Genomic DNA, 21,203 nt, shown 5'->3' on the forward strand with positions numbered 1-21,203 from the left:
GCATCCTTGGAGCCAGGGAGCATTCAAGTCCCCCGCACCCGGTCCCCATGAGGTTCTATTCCGGTATTTCACCGTCTCCCAGCTACAGCTCGTGCCCCAGCCTGGCTCGCTGGGGGATACGGGAAAATGCTGATCTTTATCGTCATTCTGGCCGCTCCCCCACCATCTGTCAAGTAATGGTTGTCTAGAGAGGTGGCGATCTTATCCAGAAGACCTCAATCAACGGCAGCCACAGGAACGCTGCTTCTCCAGCTAAGTCACTGGAAGTGGGTCTGATTCTGCGTAAGTCTCCAAGATGTTTTCCCTCCGATAGCGGAGCTCTTTCTTATCAGATTGGTCCTGGCCCTCACTCTGAACTTTAATAATCAGAGCGGGAAACTTTAAGATTCGGTTACTGGGTTTTAATTAAGAGAATCTTGACTGCTCTGGGGAGGGTTTCATGTTTCCAATCTCTTTAGCCCAGCATTTTCCTTCTATGGAAAAAACAAAAACCCCACAAAATCCTAACCAAAGAGCTCTTCGGCAGGAGTGTTTCGCTTGGGAAGAAGGTTGGAGTGGCATTTGTTCTCAGCAAAGGGAGGGCTCTGACGGGACCTGAGTGATGAGCAGGTGTTGATGGATGAGGTGTCGGCTGGCGGGACGGAGGGCCGCGAAGACGGTGATGGATTGGGGAGGGTAGACTGCATCAAGGTTATGGTCTCAGTCCCGTAGTTGCGGGAAAAGAAGCCCACTCGTAAGCCAGTCGCCCCCCTCACGTCCGAGGCGGCTGTGGTGTCAGAGGTCTCCCGAGACGTCCTGCTGTGGTGACAGAGAGGGGAACGTACTACTCGTCGTCTGTCCCCTAAGCCATGCGTTTCCCTTGGCCAGAAGAGGGGTGGGAGCCAAGAGGCGCCGAGCACTAGAGCCATCGTGCCTCAACCAGCACTTCCTGCCCCTCTCACACAGGAGTTACTCCTCGCAGCACCTCATCTGGAATCTTGCCGCCTGCATCTTCCCTTGAGCTCGGTTCCCGCTTGACCCTCAGATGAGGTCTTCCAAGAGTGGTGGGCGCATCCCGCCGTGCAGACCGCCCGGAAACCAGCTGCTCGCACCCAGAGTGCTCGCTTAGCTTCTGGGCCTGACACTCATGTGCGCCTGTGTTCTGCGACCCCAAGACCGAAGCGTCATCTGGGGGCTCGAGGGGCGGGGAGGGAGGCAGGGCGGGGGACCAATCTGGTTTGTAGGAACCACTTGCTCCTTCCTGAAGGGTTTTCCAGGGCATGAGCTCCTGAGGGCTCGAGAGTAAAGACCAGACATCAGGCCGTGAAAGCTTCCTACCCTGTGCCTGGCTCCACGGCCCAGACCCACTCAGCCAGAGGCAAGGAGGTGGCAGAAAGGAGGAGAAGTGTATCATTCATTTACTTATTTGCTTTTTGGGGTCACACCCGGCGATGCTCAGGGGCTACTCCTGGCTCTGCACTCAGGAATCACTCCTGGAAGTGCTCGGAGAGCCATACGGGATGTTGGGAATCGAACCCGGGTCAGCCGCATGCACGGCAGACACCCTACCTGCTGTGCTATCGCTCCAGCCCCTATCATTTATCTTTTTCAAAAAAATGAAATAAATATGTAAACAAAAAGCTGGCGATTCTGGTAGCAGCCCAGAGGGTGGTGTCCAGTCCACCTGGCATGCCCAGTCACGCAGCCAGCCCTGATGCCCAGCGGTCAGAGAAATGGATGCCCAGCCCCTGTCCTCGGCCAAAAGGGCTGGAGAATCATCCCGCCTGCCTCCCTACTCCATGAGACCAAATCCTGCCAGTGGTTTTCAGGCTCGGCTCTGGGCCCCTGGGGTGGGGTGGTGCCTGGCTGCTGTGGTGGTGCTGTGCAGTGGGTGTGTACAGCGCCACTGTGGGCTAAGGTGGGGGCACTGTGCCTGCAGCCCACGCTGGTTGGCAGGACCAAACCTGCACTGATAAATGCTTCATTGGGGTCCCCTTCACTCCCTGCCCCCTGCCCCGCCCCCTGCCCCGCCCCTTGCCCTGTTTCCATGGTTATGATGTTGGGGGTCACCCCACGCCTGTGTGTGGTGCTTGCCGGGTGTGTGTGTCCAAGGTGGTGCTGACTGGGGGCTGCACACTGGCTGCAGTGCTTGCCAGGGTCACGGGCACCCACACTCGGACTCACAGTCACATGCTCTTCCGCCTTTGTGTGAGCACTTGAGGGTCACACTCTGGCACCAGTGCTCACGGCGCATGGCTGTCGAGCAGGGATCACACTCGGGCGCAGAGGCTCCCGGGCCAAGCTCAGGGTCACACTCAGAGTATCGCGCTGGCCAAGGCGGCCACGTGGGCAGGCCCGGCTGTTCCTGGGGCCGGTGCTGCTGGTTCTGTCTGAAATTGGACTTTGCGGTGTGTCTGTGGGCGAAGGCCACAGCATCAGTCTCGAGTGCAGACCTCCAGCTCGTCCTCGCCTCTCGCTGCCTCCAGCCAGACCCCTGGCCTCCCCTCCAGTGCTCCCGCAGGCTGTGCTCGCGAGTGCACGCCCACTCCTCTGAGCAGACCTCTTCCCGCTGGAGCCCCGCTATCCACCGCATTCCGTGCCAAGGTCAAGTGCTATAATCGGGCATTTGAGGCCCTCGCTGGAATAGTGAGGCCTGGCCCCCAGTCCCCTTCTCATCGTGTGCTTCCCCGTCCAGCTGTTCTGTTCTCTCACACAGCTGTGTGGGGTGGTCCTCGGGGCTTCCAGCCTGGAATCGCTGGGGCCAACGTGGTTTCTAAATGAGCACCCTCGTAGGTGTGGTCTTGAAAACCCAAATCAAGAGTCCTTTCTTTCCTTGAACATTCTACAGACCCGCAGAGCCTCGTGCAACCCTCCCGGTGGGCAACCCTCCCCCAGACTTCTTTTGCCCTTTTATGGCACCTGCCACTTAAGAAATTGCCTGGGTTCTACCAGTGCCATGAGACTTCCTGCCACCAGAGGTGACTGCCCCACCTCAGTGCTGCATGCAGCCCCTCAGAAGGAACAGACGTTTCTCTGATAACTGCGTCGGCTCATCAAGGGTCTACGGCTCTTGCCTTGCAATCAACTGACCCCAGTTCGATCCCGGGCACTGTGTTTGGTTCTCTGAGCACCATCAGGAGTGATTCCTGGGTGCAGGTCCAGGACTAAGCCCAAGCACTGCTAGGTGGGGCCCAAACTCCAGCAACAATAACAGCAACAGCAGCAGAAGTAGTCAAGCAAGAGAAATGATGCAGCCAGTAGGGAAATGGACTTTGGAGCCAGTAAGGATGCGTTTCCATGCAGCCTGCGGGATTTCTGCATGTTGCTGCGCCCGCCTTTTGAATCCTCGTTCCTCTGAGGCTGAGTCCCTCTCTCTCTCTCGTCGGTATTCCAATTGTTCCATCTTTGCGGGAGCATCAGCTTAGGCTGTGCAGGGCATGGAACGGCCCTGGATTCGGAGGATTTTGGTCCCATGATTTTTAATAGTAGGTCATGTATTTGTCTCGAAAGTGCTTTTTAGCGCTCTTTTGGTGTTTTCATTCTCAAGTGAAGAATATTCAAAGTACATTTTTATGCCTCCAATAACATTTATTTTTTTACAACCCTCCATCCCTTTTATTGGAAAAGAAAAATATATATATGATCTAAGGTGTGATATATACATGATATATTATCTAAGCTGGAGTCTACCATGTCTCCAGAGCCCTCTCCATCAGATGATTTGACAGATGTGTTGGTAGCCAGTTGTCCCAGCGTTGGGGAAATTCTTGCACAAATTCCATTTCACCCTGACAGTGTTCAGAGAAGCTGAGGAGGGAGGAAACACCCAGCACAGTGCCCACCAGTCTTGTTATGCAAATCACCTGATTTTGCACACAACTGGAGTTTTCTGAAGCTATAAAATGCTTTCATAAATAAAGCAATTTAATAAAATAAATGATGATCACTGTCACTGTCATCCCATTGCTCATCTGTTTGCTCGAGCGGGCACCAGTAACGTCTCCATTGTGAGACTTGTTGGTACTGTTTTTGGCATATCGAATATGCCACAGGGAGCTTGCCAGGCTCTGCCATGTGGGCAGGATACTCTTGGTATCTTGCCGGGCCCCCCGAGAGGGGCGGAGGAATCGAACCTAGGTCAGCTGCGTGCAAAGCAAACGCCCTAACTGCTGCACTATAATGAAATAATAAGAATAAAAGCTTGAATCTATAAAATAAGTTAATAACTAGAAAGTACTTGTGCCACCAAAACTGGCTGTGCTTTTCTGGGCAAATATGGATGAGTTGGGAGGTGGGTTGGGAGGAGGAGGAGGAGGAGGAGGAGGAGGAGGAATAGGAATGAAACAGCTCATGCTGGTGGCAGCACCGCCTTTGTACAACCTCCGGGCTCAGAGAACTGATACGGCTCATCTCTGAGAACAGGAGTGATGTGGCCCGGGAGACAGAGCACGGCCAGTGTTCTGGGTGCCTCGGGGCCCTCCCAGTGATTCTCAGCCAGCTGGGCTAGTTCTGTGCCAGGGCTCAGCGATGCTGGGGTTCCTGGACCACCCCAGCCATGCAGGGTACCTCCAGCTCCTCCCCCAGGGATGCTCACGGGACTGTGTGGTGCTGAGAATCCAACTTGGGCTGGACACGGGCCGAGGCACGTACCTGACCACGAGCCCCCCCGCCTCGTCCCCACGTAATGCTCAGATCCTTTCTTTGCGCTCTGAACTGTGATGTGTGTGTGTGTGCGTTTCCCCAGGGCCCCGACAAGGATGTGGTGGTTCCCTGACAGCTGCAAATCAGACCTTGGCCTCTCCGAGCTCCGACGCCAGCGGGCGCTACGGCAAGAATCTGAACTGTGTGTGGTTCCTGAGGGCGCCCGTGAACAAGCTCATCCATCTCACCTTCCACATGTTTGCTCTGGAGGCAGCCTCCTTGTTCCAGAGATGCGCTTATGACTTCGTCAAGGTAGGGCCACTCTCCTCCTGAGCTCTTCTCTTCCTCGTCCTAGCACGGTTCGCGCCATGTGAGGCGTCCTGAGGATGGTGAGTATGAGGATTCTTCCCTTCTTTAATCACCTGTTCTCTTCCCTGATGCCGTGGATCACTTGACCAATGCTCCGAGTCTCCAATTGGTTAATAATGTGGATTGGGCGGGGACAGGGAAGAGAACTCGTCCAAGGAGAAAGGGGGGTGCTGAAAGGAGCTGAAGGGTCTTGCATGATACCTGTGAGTGACAGCACTGATATCTGCAGTGCTCAAAGGTATAAGAAAGTGCCTATCTGATGTACCAAGAAGGCAACAGATCTCGAGCAAATATATATATGCACATATATATGTTTATATATCACTACCACTGTCATCCCATTGTTCATCGATTTGCTTGAGTGGGCACTAGTAATGTCTCCATTGTGAGACTTGTTACTGTTTTTGGCATATCAGATATGCCACGGGTAGCTTGCCAGACTCTGCTGTGCAGGTGGGATATTCTCCGTAGCTTGCTGGGCTCTCCAAGAGGGACAGAGGAATAGAACCCGGGTTGGCCACATGCAAGGCAAATGCCCTACCCACTCATCCAACCCGTGTGTGTGTGTGTGTGTGTCTGTGTGTGTATACACACACATATATATATGCGTATATATTAGCATTTAGGCTCAATCTGTAGGAACATTTTAGTAATCTCTTGTACAGGGGTTTAATGGATCCAGGGTGAGATACAACAATCTTCACACACTTTCCTCTAAGAAAACTTTTGGGGATCATTTTTAGTGGATTATTCCTAACAAGCAATACAAAAGAAATTATTTAGATCCTGCTTTGGGGGCAGGCTTTGGGGGTGATGGGAATATTCAAAATAATAGTGGTGGGAAGGTATAATGGTGGTGGGATTGGTGTTGGAATATTGAATGTAGTAAATTATTATAAATAACTTTATACAAATAAAATATAATTTAAAATTACAAAGGGCTGGAGTGATAGCCTAGTGGGTAAGGCGTTTGCCTTACACGGAGCCGACCTAGGTTCGATTCCTCTGCCCCTCTTGGAGAACCCAGCAAGCTACTGAGAGTATCTGGCCCGCACGGCAGACCCTGGCAAGCTCCCCGGGCGTATTTGATATGCCAAAAACAGTAACAAGTCTCACAATGGAGATGTTACTGGTGCCCGCTCGAGCAAATCAATGAGCAATGGGATGACAATGACAGTGACAGTGACAAAATTACAAAAAAGAAAGAAAAAGCCTCACGGAGGCAGGTGGGTGGGTGGGAGGGCACTGGGGCACTGGTGGAGGGATGGGGGCCGAAACACTGTTGCCTGAAACCCAATCAAGAAAACCTTCATCATCCATGGTGACTAAATCAATTATTTTTTAAAAGTTACTCACGGGCTGGAGCAATAGTACAGCATAGAGGGCACTTGCCTCCCACGCAGCCAACCCAGGTTAGGTTTCCCGGCATCTCATATGGATTTCCAAGCTCCTGCTAGGAGTGAGTCCTGAGCACTGAGTCAGGAGGGACCCCGGGGCACGCTGGGTGGGCCCTGAAACAAACCAAAACAATTAGTTATTTTGGTGTAGGGCTGGAGCGATAGCACAGTGGGTAGGGCGTTTGCCTTGCATGCGGCCGACCCGGGTTCAAACCCCAGCATCCCATATGGTCCCCTGAGAACCATCAGGAGTAATTCCTGAGCGCAGAGCCAGGAGGAGCCCCTGAGAATCGCCGGGTGTGACCCAAAAAGCCAATAAACAATAATAATAATAATAATAATAGTTTTGTGTGTGGGTGCTCTAGGAGGAGACCCTGGCTTGGGGACAGGGTGGGACAGGTGGGATCCCTCTGGGGGCTCGCAGGGTCCCCGGGAGATGAGGAATGAGACAGTGCAGGGAGCGGGCAGGTGTTTCTGACCGGGAAGCCAGGCTGCCTGCTGTGACCCCGCCCTGGCGCAGGGAAGCCCTGTGGCGAGGACAAAGGGTGATGGGCCAAGAAACAGCCCAAGAAGTCAGCTGGGGGGGGTGTGGCTTCTGGAGGGGAGGACGATCCAGTCACCCTGCTGGGTGGTCGATGCCATTAAATTGTAAATGCGAGGCTGAGGGAGGTTAAGGTGAAGAAAAGGCTCCTGGGATGGGGTGACAGCATTTCAGTAAGAGGCTGGGAGGCTGATGGGGAGGGGAGGGGAGGGGAGGGAGGAGCCGTGGGAGAGCAGCCGTGCAGAACCAGCCGCAGACAGCCCGGGCCAGGACTGGTCTGGGACACATCCGGCTTGGTGCCCAGCACCCCGAGGGCCTCTGAGCACAGAGCTGGGAGTTGCCCCTGAGCAGCTCCTGAGCACCACCCAGCATGAGCCTGACCTCGGCCACCCAAAAGGAGACAAATAATGAGTGTCGGCTGGACCCAGCCTGTCACTCAGCATCTCGCCTCCCTGCGCTCTTGTTCCGATTACAGTCTGAGCAGCGCAGAAAGCAGTCCTCATGCCCCGTGGGAGACTCCTCGGTTTTGTTTTTGTTCAGGAGGGGGCAGGGGGCGTGGTTTGGGCCACACCTGGCAGTGCTCAGGGCTCAGCTCCTGGCTCTGCACTCGGGGCTCACTCAGGCAGTGCTCAGGGCTCAGCTCCTGGCTCTGCTCTCCGGGGTCACTCCAGGTAGTGCTCATGGGACCACATATCTGGTGTTGGGAATCAAACCCAAGGTAGCTGCATGCAAGACAAGGGCTCTACCCATTGTACTGTCTCTCCGGCCCCTTGTAAGAGCGTCTCCAGGGTAAGGATGAAGCGAGCTGTGACGGCTCAGATCCTAACTTAGCCCGACAGGACTTGTGGTTGCAAAATGTGTCGAGATGGGCACGAGGGGTGCGGATTGCCTTCCTTTAAAACTATTCAATGAATTCACTCACATCCTCATTACAGACACAGGTTCACAGAGAGGGCTCGCGGTGTGGTTCTCCGACGACAGGCTGAATCTGTTCCCCTGTGTCGTTCTGAAGAGTCACCCGGTGACGTCATTCAGATGACTCCTGATGTTCTGAGTGTCTCTAAGTCTTTACGGAGAGCAACAGCAGTGCCCAAAACAAGACTTTATTTTTTAACTTAAAAATTTTTTAAATCCTAAAAAAAAAAGAAGACATTTTGTTAAGATCTTTTCTTGTCTTCCTTCTTGGGAAAGTAATTTCCCTCAATCAGCAACTTTTCCAGTTTGAAACTGGCCAAGCAAAGAACATTCTTGAAGGTGACCCAGATATGTTTTTCCTTACAGAGATTCTATGTAAATGGGATATTTGATTCCTTTCGATGATAAAGCAAGGAAAGCGCTTGCCTTGCATGATGCCGACTTGTATTAGAAAGAAAGAAAAAGAAAGAAAGAAAGAAAGAAAGAAAGAAAGAAAGAAAGAAAGAAAGAAAGAGAGAGAGAGAGAGAGAGAGAGAGAGAGAAAGAAAGAAAGAAAGAAAGAAAGAAAGAAAGAAAGAAAGAAAGAAAGAAAGAAAGAAAGAAAGAGAAGAGAGAAAGAAAGAAAGAGAAGAGAGAAAGAGGAAGGAAGGAAGGAAGGAAGGAAGGAAGGAAGGAAGGAAGGAAGGAAGGAAGGAAGGAAGGCAGGCAGGCAGGCAGGCAAACAGGCAAGGATCGCTCTTTAGAAAACCCAGCTGAAGTCCCTCTTGTGGTGAACATGTACACGAGTGACGCTTTGCTCAGAGCGGCTCCTATTTGGCGGTGAGAGATTTGGCCTGGGGCGTTCTTGGGATGGCACCATCCACCAGTGAAGTGTCTTTCGGGCAGCTGCCGTGGACGGGGCCTGACAGCCGTCCCGTAACGAGGCCAGGCTGGTGGTGTGCAGCATGTGAGCCAGATGTGGGCGTTAAACACCAACTCGGGAAGCGGGTGGCGGACAGTGTGGGGCCCTGGGGCCCTCCTGCATGGCGGGGGCGCTGGGCTGGCGGGAGGGTCACAGGAGCACGCGTCTCGGGGGCAGGAGGGGCCGTCAGTAAACCCCCCGGCAGAGGAGTCGCAGGCCCCATCCTATCCCAGGGGCTGCGGGCCCCAGCCCCCTGCACGGGGCAGAAGTGTAGGACTCGGCGGGGAAGGGCCCGTCCTGCACGGGAATCGTCCCCTCGCACCCCAAACAGTGCCTGCCCTGCGTTTGCTTGTGAAATAAATGCATTTACGCGTCTCTTTCCTGGGTCTCCCAAGCACCACTGGGGTGGGAGGGTGCGGCAGGAGCCGTCTCAGCCCCAGCCCTGTCTCCCAGCCTCCCGGGTGTAAGACCAACGCCCTCATTCCTGTGCCGGGTGGGGGTGAGGGGGCTGGTGCCTTCTCTGGGGGTCCCGGGGACGGGCACACACATCGCAGAACAAAGCCTGGTCCAGAGAAGGAATGCCACCCCAGGGCTGCAGGGAGTCTCGGAACATTTCACATGTTTACCTGGGGGGAAAGGGGGGTGGGGGGCATTGCCATACACGGCACAGCGTGGGGGGCACGCAGGGCCTGAAGGCCATGCAAGTCGGGGAGATGGCGCCATCTAGTGGCCACGCAGCTTTCCCACGCAAGGAAAGGCAGGTTCTGCTCAGGGGGCGTTTCTAGTTGCAGGGAAGTCCTGGCACCCTCTCACCAAAGGGCCTGGGGCAGATCCCGGTCAGTGGAAATTTGGAGATGGGCACGAGACCCTCCCGCCTCCATGAATCATCAAAGTCTTCCCGCCCTGGAGACTCAGGTTCTCTCTCTTGTTGGGAGAGGAGAAAAGTCAGGCTGGGTGAGGGCCTGGCCTATGAGCCCAGCCCCGGGGCAGGGGTCCTGGGGCTGAGGGGAGAGCAGGCCCCTGCAGGGGGGCTGGAGGGGGCAGGGGTCCTGGGGGGGGGAGCAGGAGAGGGGCACCAGGTCGGGGACAGCCGGGGGGTGGGGGCTCCGGAGACAGGGGCTGTGTGGAGGCAGAGCAGGAGGGAGCCGGTGGGTGGGACCCCGGCCCCGGGGGTCGATGGGGGAAGCAGACATTGGATTGGGCGGGAGGGTGATGATTCCACCCTGAGCCGTTTGGTGGCACGAAGACAGCGGGGTGGGGGGCGGGGGACTCGCAGCTCCTCCCGCCTCTGTGTCGGGATCAGGGGGTATCTCAGGGCTGGTAAACGGGGCCCCTGCTTGCGTGGAGCTTGGCCACCCTCTGGGGCTGGGCCCTCAGGGAAGCTGCACAGGCAGGGTGAGGTGTGGGAGACAGCAGGGAGGAGAACGGGAGGGGGAGGGGAGGGGGCTTCACTTACACTCAACCCTGGTGGCTGGTGCCGGCGTCCACACCTCTAGGGATGCGGGTGGGGGGGGCTGAATCTCGTTCCCACCCACCAGCAGCAGCCTCAGTGCCACGCGGCAGGAGGGGGTTGGAGTGCCCCCGCAACCCAGGTGGAGTCGGGGTGAGGGCCCTGGGGGCGCCCGGGGAATGCTGAAGGGGCCTTGGCCCCTCTCTGCCTGGCCCGGAAGGCGGCAGGGGCTCCCTGCAGGGCAGTGTCCTGCGACCCCAGAGAGAGGTCACGGGCCTGAGCAGGGCTGGGGCGCAGCGGGTGCCGCGGGAGGAGGGGGCCGGCGGGGGCTGGTGGACGGTGCTTACAGCACTCGGCACCTTCCAAGTCCAGGGTCACCCGGCCATTGGCTCTGGGCCGCGAGATCGAGTCTCGGCCAGGACCTGCTGGCCTCCGTGTCCGTATGGGGCAGCGGCGTGAGGGGCTGTCTGTCTGTCTGTCTCTCCCCGCAGGTGTTCGATGGGGCGAGCGAAGCGGCCGCCGTGGCAGGCACCTTCTGCGGATCCTCTGTGCCCGCGCCTTTCCTCTCTTCCGGAAACTTCCTCACGGTGCAGTTTGTCAGCGACGCGACCTTGGAGAGGGAAGGATTCAACGCCACCTACACCTTCCTGGACAGTGAGTACCTGGGGCCGTTCTTCATGCCTCTGATGACACATGTGTATGTTGGCACTGGCCACGGTGCCACGCCTGCCGTCGGAACACACCCTTGGTTCCCATGCGTGGTGCTGCGTGTAACTGACAGTCCCGACTCGCTGCCATTCTTAGTCAACAAGAGAAACCGTGGGTGGGGCCGGAGCGATAGCACAGCGGGTAGGGCGTTTGCCTTGCATGCGGCCGTCCTGGGTTCGATCCCCGGCATCCCATATGGTCCCCCAAGCACCGCCAGGAGTAATTCCTGAGTGCAAAGCCAGGAGTAACCCCTGAGCATTGCTGGGTGTGACCCAAAAAGCAAAAAAAAAAAAAAAAAAAGAGAGAGAGAGAGAAACCGTGGGGCCGGAGAGAGAGTACAATGGTTAGGGTGTTTGCCTTGCACGTGGCCCACGTGGGTTCGATCCTCGGCATCCCATACAGTCCCCCCAACCACTGCCAGGAGTGATCCCTGCGTGCAGAGCGACCCCTGAGCATCACAGGGGTGGCCCAAACCTCCCTCCAAACAAAATAAGCAACAGTCAGGATAGGCCCCCAGCCCCTTGCCCGCTCTGGAGAAGCGTCTCCAGTCCTGGGGTCTGAGGGCAGGATGAATCGCGTCATCTGGGACGATGCCCGATTTCCATGTTGGCAACTTTGTTTCTCTTCTCCTCACCCCAGGGCCTTGTGGGGGGACATATAACGCAACGTGGACCCCGCACAGCATCTCCTCCCCGGATTCTCCGAACCCCGATGTCCCGTTTTCCGTCTGCACGTGGGTCATCGAAGCCCCTCCCCACCAGCAGGTCCAGATAACTGTGGAGGCTTTGCAGCTGCCTTCGCCAGCCTGCGACCGGAATTCCTTGGTCATTCAGGACTCGCCTTCGGTAAGGGGAACGGTAGGCAGAGGCGGCCAGTGCTCACCAGCGTTGGCACAGCGCCCGGAGCTGCGAGGCCTCGCAAGATAACTTCTCAAAGCCGCTTCCTGCTCAGGGCTTGGTTGGGGATACACGAAACTTCCCAGGCGCGAAGGGGCTGGAACTGCATCTTAGAGTTGGGGAACTGCATTTTAGAGTTGGGGAACTGCATCTTAGAGTTGGGGAGTTCTCAAGATTACATGGAGCAAGGGAATGTTGGGGTGTCTTGATCAAAGTCTGCACCTCGGGACCCCATCCCGAGCCTGATGGCCACTGAGCGCCCATTTACCTGGAGTTTTATGGTCCTCTGACATCGACATTCCAGCGACCAGCTGGGCGAGGCACTTCTGCAGTTGGCATCTGGGTAGAGGGTGAATGGGGTCCATGCAGAGCACAGGAGGGTTGGCAAAGGGGGCGTTCGGTGCCAGACTCAGCGGTACTGTAGTTTTGAGTGCATGAGAGAGTTTGGGTTTAAAAAAAATGAGAGATGGGTGTGAATTGCCTATGGGATAAGGTGTTGGGTAGCTGACCTTGAAAACGTGGTGCTCAGGGAACCCCTGAAGACTGGGGCATTGTCCTCCTCCCCCTCCCAGGGTGCAGGCGGGCGGCCGAAAGGAGGAAGGTCACACACAAAGTCTCTGGCAGGCACCTTCTGCAGAGAATGGGTCCCCAGGAAAAACCGGGGATGCTGGCATCGTGGTTCTGCCACTCGGGACACAGCTGCCCCGTCCCGTTGGGTCTAAGTGGCGTGTCCAGACCCCTGTTCGCTGCCAGCAGGGAGCTGGTGGGCCACTGGCCACACTCCTAAGGGTGTGCCGTGGTGAAGTGGGCGCCCACGCGGTGAGTCTGTGGCAGAGGTCAGAGAAGTACTGGGTGCTAAGTAGGTCCTGGGTGCAGTGAGCTTTGTGCAGACAGACCCTCAGGTTCGTGCTACACAGTCGAGGAACCGTCTGATCCCTTGAGCAGCGGGTCTGGTCACGACCCTGCTGACGCCTCCGCGGTCGCGTCCTACGCTGACTTCTGGGTACGTGGACAGGCCCCTTGGTGTCTCTGAACGTCCTTCCCGTGTCCTAGGAGACGTGGTCACTGCGATCTGTCTCACTGCAGGGCCACGGACACCCGGGAATTCAGCTCTGCAGCGGCAACGCCTCGGCCGCGCCCCGCTTCTACTCGTCTCTCCGCACGGCCGTGGTCACTTTCAGGTCCCCGGTCTTCAACACGAGTGCCAGGGTGTCTTTCTCCTACCAGATTGCAGGTGAGCGCCGGGCAGTGAGCCCCACCCCTCCACACGGGGTCACGGGCCGCCCCCCAGGGGGTCCTAACAGCTCCCCTGGACCCGGGCTCAGCCCGCGTCCACGGGGGGTGAAGGCAAAGGAACATGGTGAGAATGTCCAGTCACTAAATGGTCGTGTTCGGGAAGCTCATCTAAATGTGGATCCTTTATTATTCGCCTGCACACAGAGGAATTGTGTCCTGGAAAATCTCTCCTGTAAAGAGGAAGAAGGCCTGGATGGGTTATCACCCGGACTCAGTCTCTTTCCAGAGAACACTCCCCAGAATGCTCCTTTCACACTTTTTTTTTTTTTTTGGTTTTTGGGTCACACCGGTGATGCACAGTGGTTTCTCCTGGTTCATGCACTCAGGAGTTATTCCTGGCGGTGCTGGGGGACCATATGAGATGCTGGGAATCGAACCCGGGTTGGCTGTGTGCAAGGCAAACGCCCTACCTGCTATGCTATCCTTCCAGCCCCTCCTTTCACACTTAATGAAAACTCGGTTGCCTTAGATTAAAAACAGGATGGGGAATGTCCGGCCACAGACTTAGAACCCTAAGACTCTGGGGTCCGGCCCAGGTGCACGATGGGATACGTGGGTGTTTTGGTCAGCTTCCTGTGGCCCATCTGGCTGAGATGTCGGGCCCAGGGATGAGGTTCTGAATATCCAAACAGCCTGAGCAGAGTAATGCTCCCCCACCCCTAGACAGAAATTAAGGAACCCCTCAGGGTATTTCAATATTTTTGCCAATGGAAAAGAACAATAATAATTTGTCAGTCTTTTAACTTAATTTTAGTTTTTTTCTTTTGGGATCACACCCAGCCATGCACAGGGGAGACTCCTGGCTCTGCACTCAGGAATCACTCCTGGCGGTGCTCGGGGAACCATATGGGATGCTGGGAATCGGACCCGGGTCAGGCACGTGCAAGGCAAATGCCCTCCTCGCTGTACTACCGCTCCAGGCCCTAATTTGTCAGTTTTAACAGAATCAATGATCCTTCTATTTTCCGTGGCTGGGGCCACACCCAGCAGTAGTCAGGGTGCTGGGGACTGAACCCAAGTCAGCGTGTGCCAGGCCAGTGCCCCTCACTCGATTCTTTCTCTGGCCCCAGCGAGAATAAAGGATTCACCGAGGAGAAATCTTTGTGCAAAACTCTGTCTTCTGAATATGACGTTTCTGCTTAAACAGAGGTCGACCCACCGCTCGTCTCTGTGGGCAGACAGGGAGCTAGACAGCTGCCGCTGAGGGCAGGGCCCGCCCTGTGGCTCGCCCACGGCCGCAGTGTCCCTCGAGAGCCCCCAGGGCTCGGGTCCCCTCACCTCGCCTCCAGGGGCTCGGGTCCCTCGGGCGAATGAAGGCGCCAGCTTCCCCTCCTTCCGCTTGCCCGCGTCCGCTCACCTCCCTGAATTACCCCGGCAGGCTGGGCGAGCCCCAGGGCGCTGAGCCTCAGGCTCCAACCTCTGCTCTTGTTTCCCTCTAAGACTGCAACCGCGAGTACCGGGCGGCGTTTGGCCAGCTGCGGAGTCCGGGCTGGCCTGGGAACTACGGCCCCGGCCTGCAGTGCTCCGTCCTTCTCTCGGCCCCGCCCGGCCACAGCATCTCCCTCTTCTTTCACGAGTTTGGCCTCGAGGACTCCAGGGAATGCCAACACGACTTCCTGGAGGTAACGTCCCGCTGAGGCCCCTGCCCCCCGCCCCCTGCTCGGGAACTGCTCACAGCCCAGCTGGCTCCCCACTGATCCCTCGCCCCTAAACACTTAGCCCGGGGCTTGTAGCATGGGGAGGCCAACGGGGAGCATATGCCAGGCCTCCCGGGGGCTCCGTGTCTGCAGGACAGATGGATGGACAGGCAGGCAGACAGGAGAGAGCTGTGGTCCAGCTGGGACTCCAGCACAGTGGGACCCAGGGTAGCTTCTGAAGGAGCTTATTTGTGAGTCTAACAGGAAGAACTGAGGGCGGCCCCTGGCAAGGCGCTTGTGTGGGCAGAGACACAAAACCAACTGCTCCGAAATCACCAGCGTCACTTCCCTGGTCGCCGGAGCTGGAGGATGTCCCTCACTCGGGCACGCGCCCCTGGCCCAGGGCTCCCTTCCCCCTCGGCCTTCGGAGGGCAGCTTCCGTTGGCGGGGGTGGGGGGCCCTGGGCCCCCAAGCACACGGGCGAGAAAGTGCCCAGAGGAAAGAGACAGATACAGAATGACCGCGTTCATTTGTGGTCTATTAGAATATATATGGTAGAAGAAGAATATCCATGGCCAGGGAAAACAGGGCTTAGGATGACTGGTCAGTGGTCGGAATCAACCACACGTGTGCGTGGGCGGAGGGTAGGAAGAGACCAATATGACAATAGTCGCCGGGAATGATCACGCTGGACAAGAGTCGAGGGGTAAAAGTAGGGAAGGGATGTTCCGGATAACCTTTCAGTATCGGTATTGCAAACCACAGTGCCCCAAAGGGGGGGGGAGAGAGAGAGAGACAGAGACAGAGAGAGACAGAGACAGAGACAGAGAGAGACAGAGACAGAGACAGAGACAGAGACAGAGAGACAGAGAGAGAAGAAAAGTTCCTGCCATAGAGGCAGGCAGGGGGTGGTGTGGAGGGTGACGGGAGGGACGCTGGGGACACGGGTGCTGGGACTGTGCACTGGCGGAGGGGCGGGTGTTGGAACACTGTGACTGGATCCCAACCATGAGCAGCTTTGTAAGGGTCTGTCCCACAGTGACTCAATAAAAAAATCTTCAAAAACTAAAGCAAAACCCAAGACAGCGGAGGAGGGGGCGGCAGCCGGAACCCCACCGAGCCGCGGCTCCCTTCTCGAAGGTGCGGAGTGGGCGGGACAGCAGCGCCCCGGTCCTGGGCACCTTCTGCGGGACCCTCTTGCCAAACCCCGTCTTCTCCCAAGACCACGAGCTGTCCCTGCGGTTCCGGAGCGACGGCGCGCTCTCGGGGCGCGGGTACGAGATCACCTGGACCTCCTCGCCCTCCGGTAAGGCAGGGGGGCCGCGGGGAGACGGCCACGGAGAGGGGCCGCCCCTTCCTCAGCCCCGCTGCGGGCGGCCGTGAGACCCCCTGTGCAGTTTCCCTCCGCCCTGGGTCCGAGGAGGCGCCCGGGCAGGACCGCACCCGGGGCGAGATAAAATAGTCCTGCGGCCCCGGCAGATTCGGGTCCTGGCCTGTCGGGCCTCCCGAGCACTGCCCAAGGAATCATTCCGTCAAGGGCGCTGGGTCTTGCAGGGCAGGGCTGCAGGAGGTGGTGCCCTGAGCGCCCTGTGGGGCCAGGGACCCCCAGAGACACTCTGGAGGGGCTTCAGGGATGATGCAGTGTCAGGGACCAAACCAGAGCAGAGCACGCGTCCGTGCTGCGTTCACCTGGGCCACCCAGCCTTGGTTTGCTCCCCTCCCCTCCCCTTCCCTTCCCTCCTCCACCTTCTGCTCCCCTCCCCTCGCCTCTCCTCCCCTATCTTCCACTCCCCTCCCCTCCTCACCTTCCCCTTCCCTCCTCTCCTCTCCTCTACCTTCCTGTCTCCTCCCCCTCCCGCCTTCCTCTCCCCTCCCCTCCTCTACCTTCCTCTCCTCTTCTCTCCCCTCCCCGTCCTCCCCCTCTCTCCCCTCCCCTCCCCTGTCCTCCCCTTCTCTCCCCTGCCCTCCCTTGCCCTCCCCTTCTCTCCCCTGCCCTCCCTTGCCCTCCCCTTCTCTCCCCTGCCCTCCTTTGCCCTCCCCTTCTCTCCCCTCCCCTCCCTTCCCCTTTCCTTCTCTTCCCTCCCCTGTCCTCCCCTTCTCTCCCCTGCCCTCCCTTGCCCTCCCCTTCTCTCCCCTCTCCTCCCTCGTCTCCCCTTCTCTCCACTCCCCTGTCCTCCCCTTCTCTCCCCTCCCCTCCCCTGTCCTCCCCTTCTCTCCCCTCCCCTGTCCTCCCCTTCTCTCCCCTCTGCTCCCTCATTTCCCCCTTCACTCCCCTCCCCTGTCCTCCCCTTCACTCCCCTCCGCTGTCCTTCCCTTCTCTCTCCTCCCATCTTCCCCTTCTCTCCCCTCCCCTCCCCTGTCCTCCCCCTCTCCCCTCCCCTCCCCTCCCCTGTCTTCCCTTTCTCCCCCCTCCCCTGTTCTCCCCTTCTCTCCCCTCCCCTTCCCTGTCCTCACCTTCTCTCCTCTCCCCTGCTCTCCCCTCCCTTTTGCCCTTGTTCCTTTCCTCTCCCTTTATTTTCTATCCTTTCTTTCCTTTAAGACTTGGGGGTTCTCTGAGAACTGAATAATCTCCAGGAAGCCACAGGCCTGGTCCCTCTTGTCTCTGCATCCCTGCTGGGGGAGGGGCCCTCCCCGCCCGGCCCTGGCTTCACACCAGTGGAGCCTGGCCCCCTCTCCTCTTCCCCTGGCCGGTGACCACGTAACTGAGGGGAAGTCGCTGGGTGCCCTGGACATGCCTGGGGGGCGGGACCCCTTCGAGCAACACCCCCAATAGCTGAGCTCATGCCACGTAGGACGGGGGGAGGACTGGCCCAGAGATGCCAGCGAGCTGGCAGTGGCCGCCTGCAGCAGGCAGGACGTGATTTTCTAGGTGCCCGAGGCCCGTGCCGGCGGGTTCTGGTTTGCTTTTGGGTTTGGAGCCGAGCCACCCCCCACCCCCGCCCTCCGCGCCTCGTGGTGCGGGTGTGAGAGGCCGGGAGGGGGTGCCCAGGGAGCAGGCCAGGGGCTTCCACCCGTGCTTTGGGTGCTGACGGGCCCTGCTAGCCTCGTGGGCAACCCAGACCCTGCCCTCTGTCCCCTGCAGGCTGCGGCGGGACTCTGTACGGGGACAGCGGCTCGGTGGCCAGCCCCGGATACCCGGGCTCGTACCCCAATCACACCCACTGCGAGTGGACCGTGGTGGCCCCCTCGGGCCGGCCGGTCACCGTCAGCTTCGACTTCGTGAGCATCGATGACCCCGGAGACTGTGCTCGCAACTACCTGGTCCTCCACGACGGGCCGGACGCGCGTTCTCCGTCCTCGGGGCCGTACTGCGGCTCGGTGAGTCTCGCCCGGCCCAGGTGCTGCGGGGTAAAGGCATCTTTCAGGGCACCTTGGCAGGTGCGCCCACGCTCCCCGCTGCTGGGGGCCGGGCGCCACCTAGTGTAGATCGCGCGGAATTGCGACCAACGCGCCAGTGTAGCCTTGGCAACAGTAACGGTCTAGGTTTAGAATCCAATTCTAATTCCACTCCAGGGAGAACTTCGGTGGGGTGATGGCGGGATGGGCGAGGGGCGTCTTTATTATTATTATTATTATTATTATTATTATTATTATTATTATTATTATTATTATTATTATTATTATTATTATTTGCTTTTCAAAGTGTCTTGTGGGACTGCAATGAAGCGCCCAGGGTTGGAGGCTCTTGATGATTTCTGCATGAAGAAGCAATTAGAAAATTGGCACCAAACGCCCTATTTCCCTTGGGGAGACAGTGCGAATTCTTGGGAGACATATTTCATCCCAGTGATTTTTTTGGGATAAATCACAAAAAAGGAGTCATACGGGGGAGAGAGTAGCTTGTTTTTGTAAAGTTCCGATGGAATTGATCTTCCTTAAACGAGTTAGAATTCAGATGTGGAGTAGAGGCAGCTGGACCTGCCGCCCGTCCATCCATTTGGGGGAAGAGGTGTTTGCACAGGCCTGGCCTGCTTGGACCAGGTCCACCTGCTGCCTGCTTGCCTCGGGGCTTGGCCCAGACTTGGCCGCATCCCCTATTTGAGCAGAAACTGCACAAGGTGGGGGTGGGGTGGGGAGCAGGAGTGTTGGGGGCATGGTTCGGGTCCCTGGCTGGGTTTTCAGATTCCGGTTGTAAAATAGCTGCTGCCTGGCCGGCCCTCCATAAGCATTTGTCAAGTGGATGACGAGGAAATCAGAGGAAATAGACTATTCCCCCACCGCACACACAGTTCTCCAGACAGGACATGAAAATAGCACCACCACTGCCACCTCCCCCACCCCCACAAGGAAATGCTAGTGTCCTGGGGCAAGCCGCAGACGTGACTCTCCTGGTCGCTTCGGCTACAACTGCAAGTAGGCGCTTTCTTTCCCTGGGGATTACAGAAAGGCTATGGGTAGTTTTGTTGAAGTAGGATTCCTACCCATGCAGTTCATCTTCAAGAGTGCCTCTGGTGCACCGGACATGTGTAGCTCCCATCAGACCCTAAAAGACGTCCTTGACCCCAAGGGTCCCATATTCACCGCACCCCTCACGCCCCAGCACCATTCCTTTGTAGCATATCCGCCATCCCAGCCTAGTAGCTTCTGGAATCACCCGCGGGTTCCCTGTAACCCCTCCAGAGCCATTGAGACTTGTCCTGGGGCCAGCGCAAGGCTGACCCACGAGGCTGGGCTCTCTGGACACAGGGGCCGACTTGCCAACAGCTGGTGCGGTGACCTCTGGTTTTCCCGCAGGACACTGACATAGCACCGTTTGCGGCCTCCTCAAACCGGGTCTTCATCTGCTTCCACGCCGAGTCCGCACTGCGCCCCTCTGCCCTCCGACTCACCTGGAACAGCTGAGCCCCCATTGCCAGGTGGGCGCCCTCCGCGCTCATCCTGCCGGACGTCGGGGCAGACCTCAGCCCTCTCCGCCGAGACCCGAGATAGCCTGTGTCCTGGAATAGGAGAACCTTTTGTTTCTCGCAGAGGGTGTAGAGCTGACAGTCTGGAAGGGAGGCCGGAGTTCTGTGATGGATCCAGAGACGGTGTATTTCACAGCAACTCTCTTGCTTGGTGGTTTCTTATGCTTTGATTTCCCGCGTCCCCAAATCCCTCCCAGATTGTAAATGATCACGGCGGATGGTTCTGCAATGATTATGTGTAAATATAAAAGGGCATCTTACATTTTAAACCTCACAGTGACTCTTCATCGTCAAGGTCCAGCAAAGGGTAATAAACGCGATTGGATATAGCCGGCAGAACTGTGTTCTTTCTTATATTTGGGGGTTAGGGCACACCCGGCAGTGCTCAGGGCCCCGTCCCTGCTATGTGCTCAGGTATCGCTCCTGGCAGGCTTGGGGGACCCTATGGGATGCTGGGGATTGAACTTAAGCCAGCACATGCAAGACAAATGCCCCCCTTCCCCCGCTGTACTTGTTCTGAGGCCATTAAAACTGAGTCTTTCGTAAGGCACACAGAGTTACATGTTGAATGGTCATGGTTTGACAGATCAAATGAACCCGTCAGAGCGACACTCCAGGACTCTGCTGCCAGTATTTGAATATTAGCTCTTCTAGTTAGTTAAGGCCATTTGAATTGTTCTGTGCCTCAGTTTCCCTATCTTCCATCACTGATTTAGCTCAACCACGCAGTGTGTGAGGGTGGCAGTCGGCGAGCCAGCCCTGTAGAAGGTTTTCTGCTGCCTCTCACCAAGCGAGAGAGTTGCTGTGAAATACGCAGAGTCTCATTAAGATCCAACCGAATGAATGATAAAGTGTGCAGGGACTCTTCCTTCATCTTACTCGACTGCACAAATGTCAGAAAGCTGCCTCCTCCTCGAAACACAGAGCCATGAATAAATAATTTTCACCTGAACCATCCCTGCTGCCTCTCGCTCACCCCCCTTGACAGGGCGATCCGCTTTATGGATGACCCTCTGAGGGAAAGATCCGTGAAGGTGAAGAATAGCCCCTCGGAACCCCCGGGGGCTGAGGAGCTGGAATAATGGCCCAAAACTCCAGAGATGAAATCTGCTGGGGACCAGAGGTCCCTTAAAAAACTCACTCTTTTATCTGAAACCGAATCACAGAGGTCCTAGGTGTGGAGAAAGTTGGACAACATCTGTACTACTGTAGGGATTTTATCTAGGAAGCAAATAAATCCCCTACACAGCCGCCAGCAAGAAGGGATGGTCTGGTGTAGAACGTGGTACGCTAAGGTACCGCGCTGTGGATCGAACACTGGAAACTTGAAAGGCAGCAACAGAGCAACAGGAAGATGCTCAAGGCCAGGTGGCCAGGAGGCATTAGGGAAAGGCATCCCTAAAGGAAGCACGTTAGGAAAAATGAAGTGATGGAATTTGCCTATACATGGATGGACATGGAGAGGATCTTGCTGAGTGAAATGAGTCAGAAGGAGAAGGGCAGATACAGAATACATTTATTTGTGGTATATTTCAAAGTATAGAGAAGACTAATATCCAAGACCAGGGA

General features: G+C 56.9%; 1 protein-coding gene across 1 annotated transcript in view; it reads left to right on the top strand.

Moving 5' to 3' along the window:
• The window catches only part of CUBN (cubilin), a 271,581-nt gene extending 251,932 nt beyond the window's left edge, over positions 1-19,649 (top strand). The window contains exons 60-67 of the mRNA XM_004605343.2: positions 4,724-4,932; positions 10,685-10,847; positions 11,541-11,746; positions 12,884-13,031; positions 14,534-14,715; positions 15,871-16,036; positions 17,813-18,048; positions 19,465-19,649. Coding sequence (XP_004605400.2) covers positions 4,724-4,932; positions 10,685-10,847; positions 11,541-11,746; positions 12,884-13,031; positions 14,534-14,715; positions 15,871-16,036; positions 17,813-18,048; positions 19,465-19,572 — 1,418 coding nt within the window. The 3' untranslated portion in view covers positions 19,573-19,649. The remainder of the gene's footprint in view (positions 1-4,723; positions 4,933-10,684; positions 10,848-11,540; positions 11,747-12,883; positions 13,032-14,533; positions 14,716-15,870; positions 16,037-17,812; positions 18,049-19,464) is intronic.
• The last annotated feature ends 1,554 nt before the right edge of the window (positions 19,650-21,203 follow it).

This window comes from Sorex araneus, chromosome 9, assembly GCF_027595985.1.
Source record: "Sorex araneus isolate mSorAra2 chromosome 9, mSorAra2.pri, whole genome shotgun sequence".
In the NCBI taxonomy this organism is placed as follows: domain Eukaryota; kingdom Metazoa; phylum Chordata; class Mammalia; order Eulipotyphla; family Soricidae; genus Sorex; species Sorex araneus.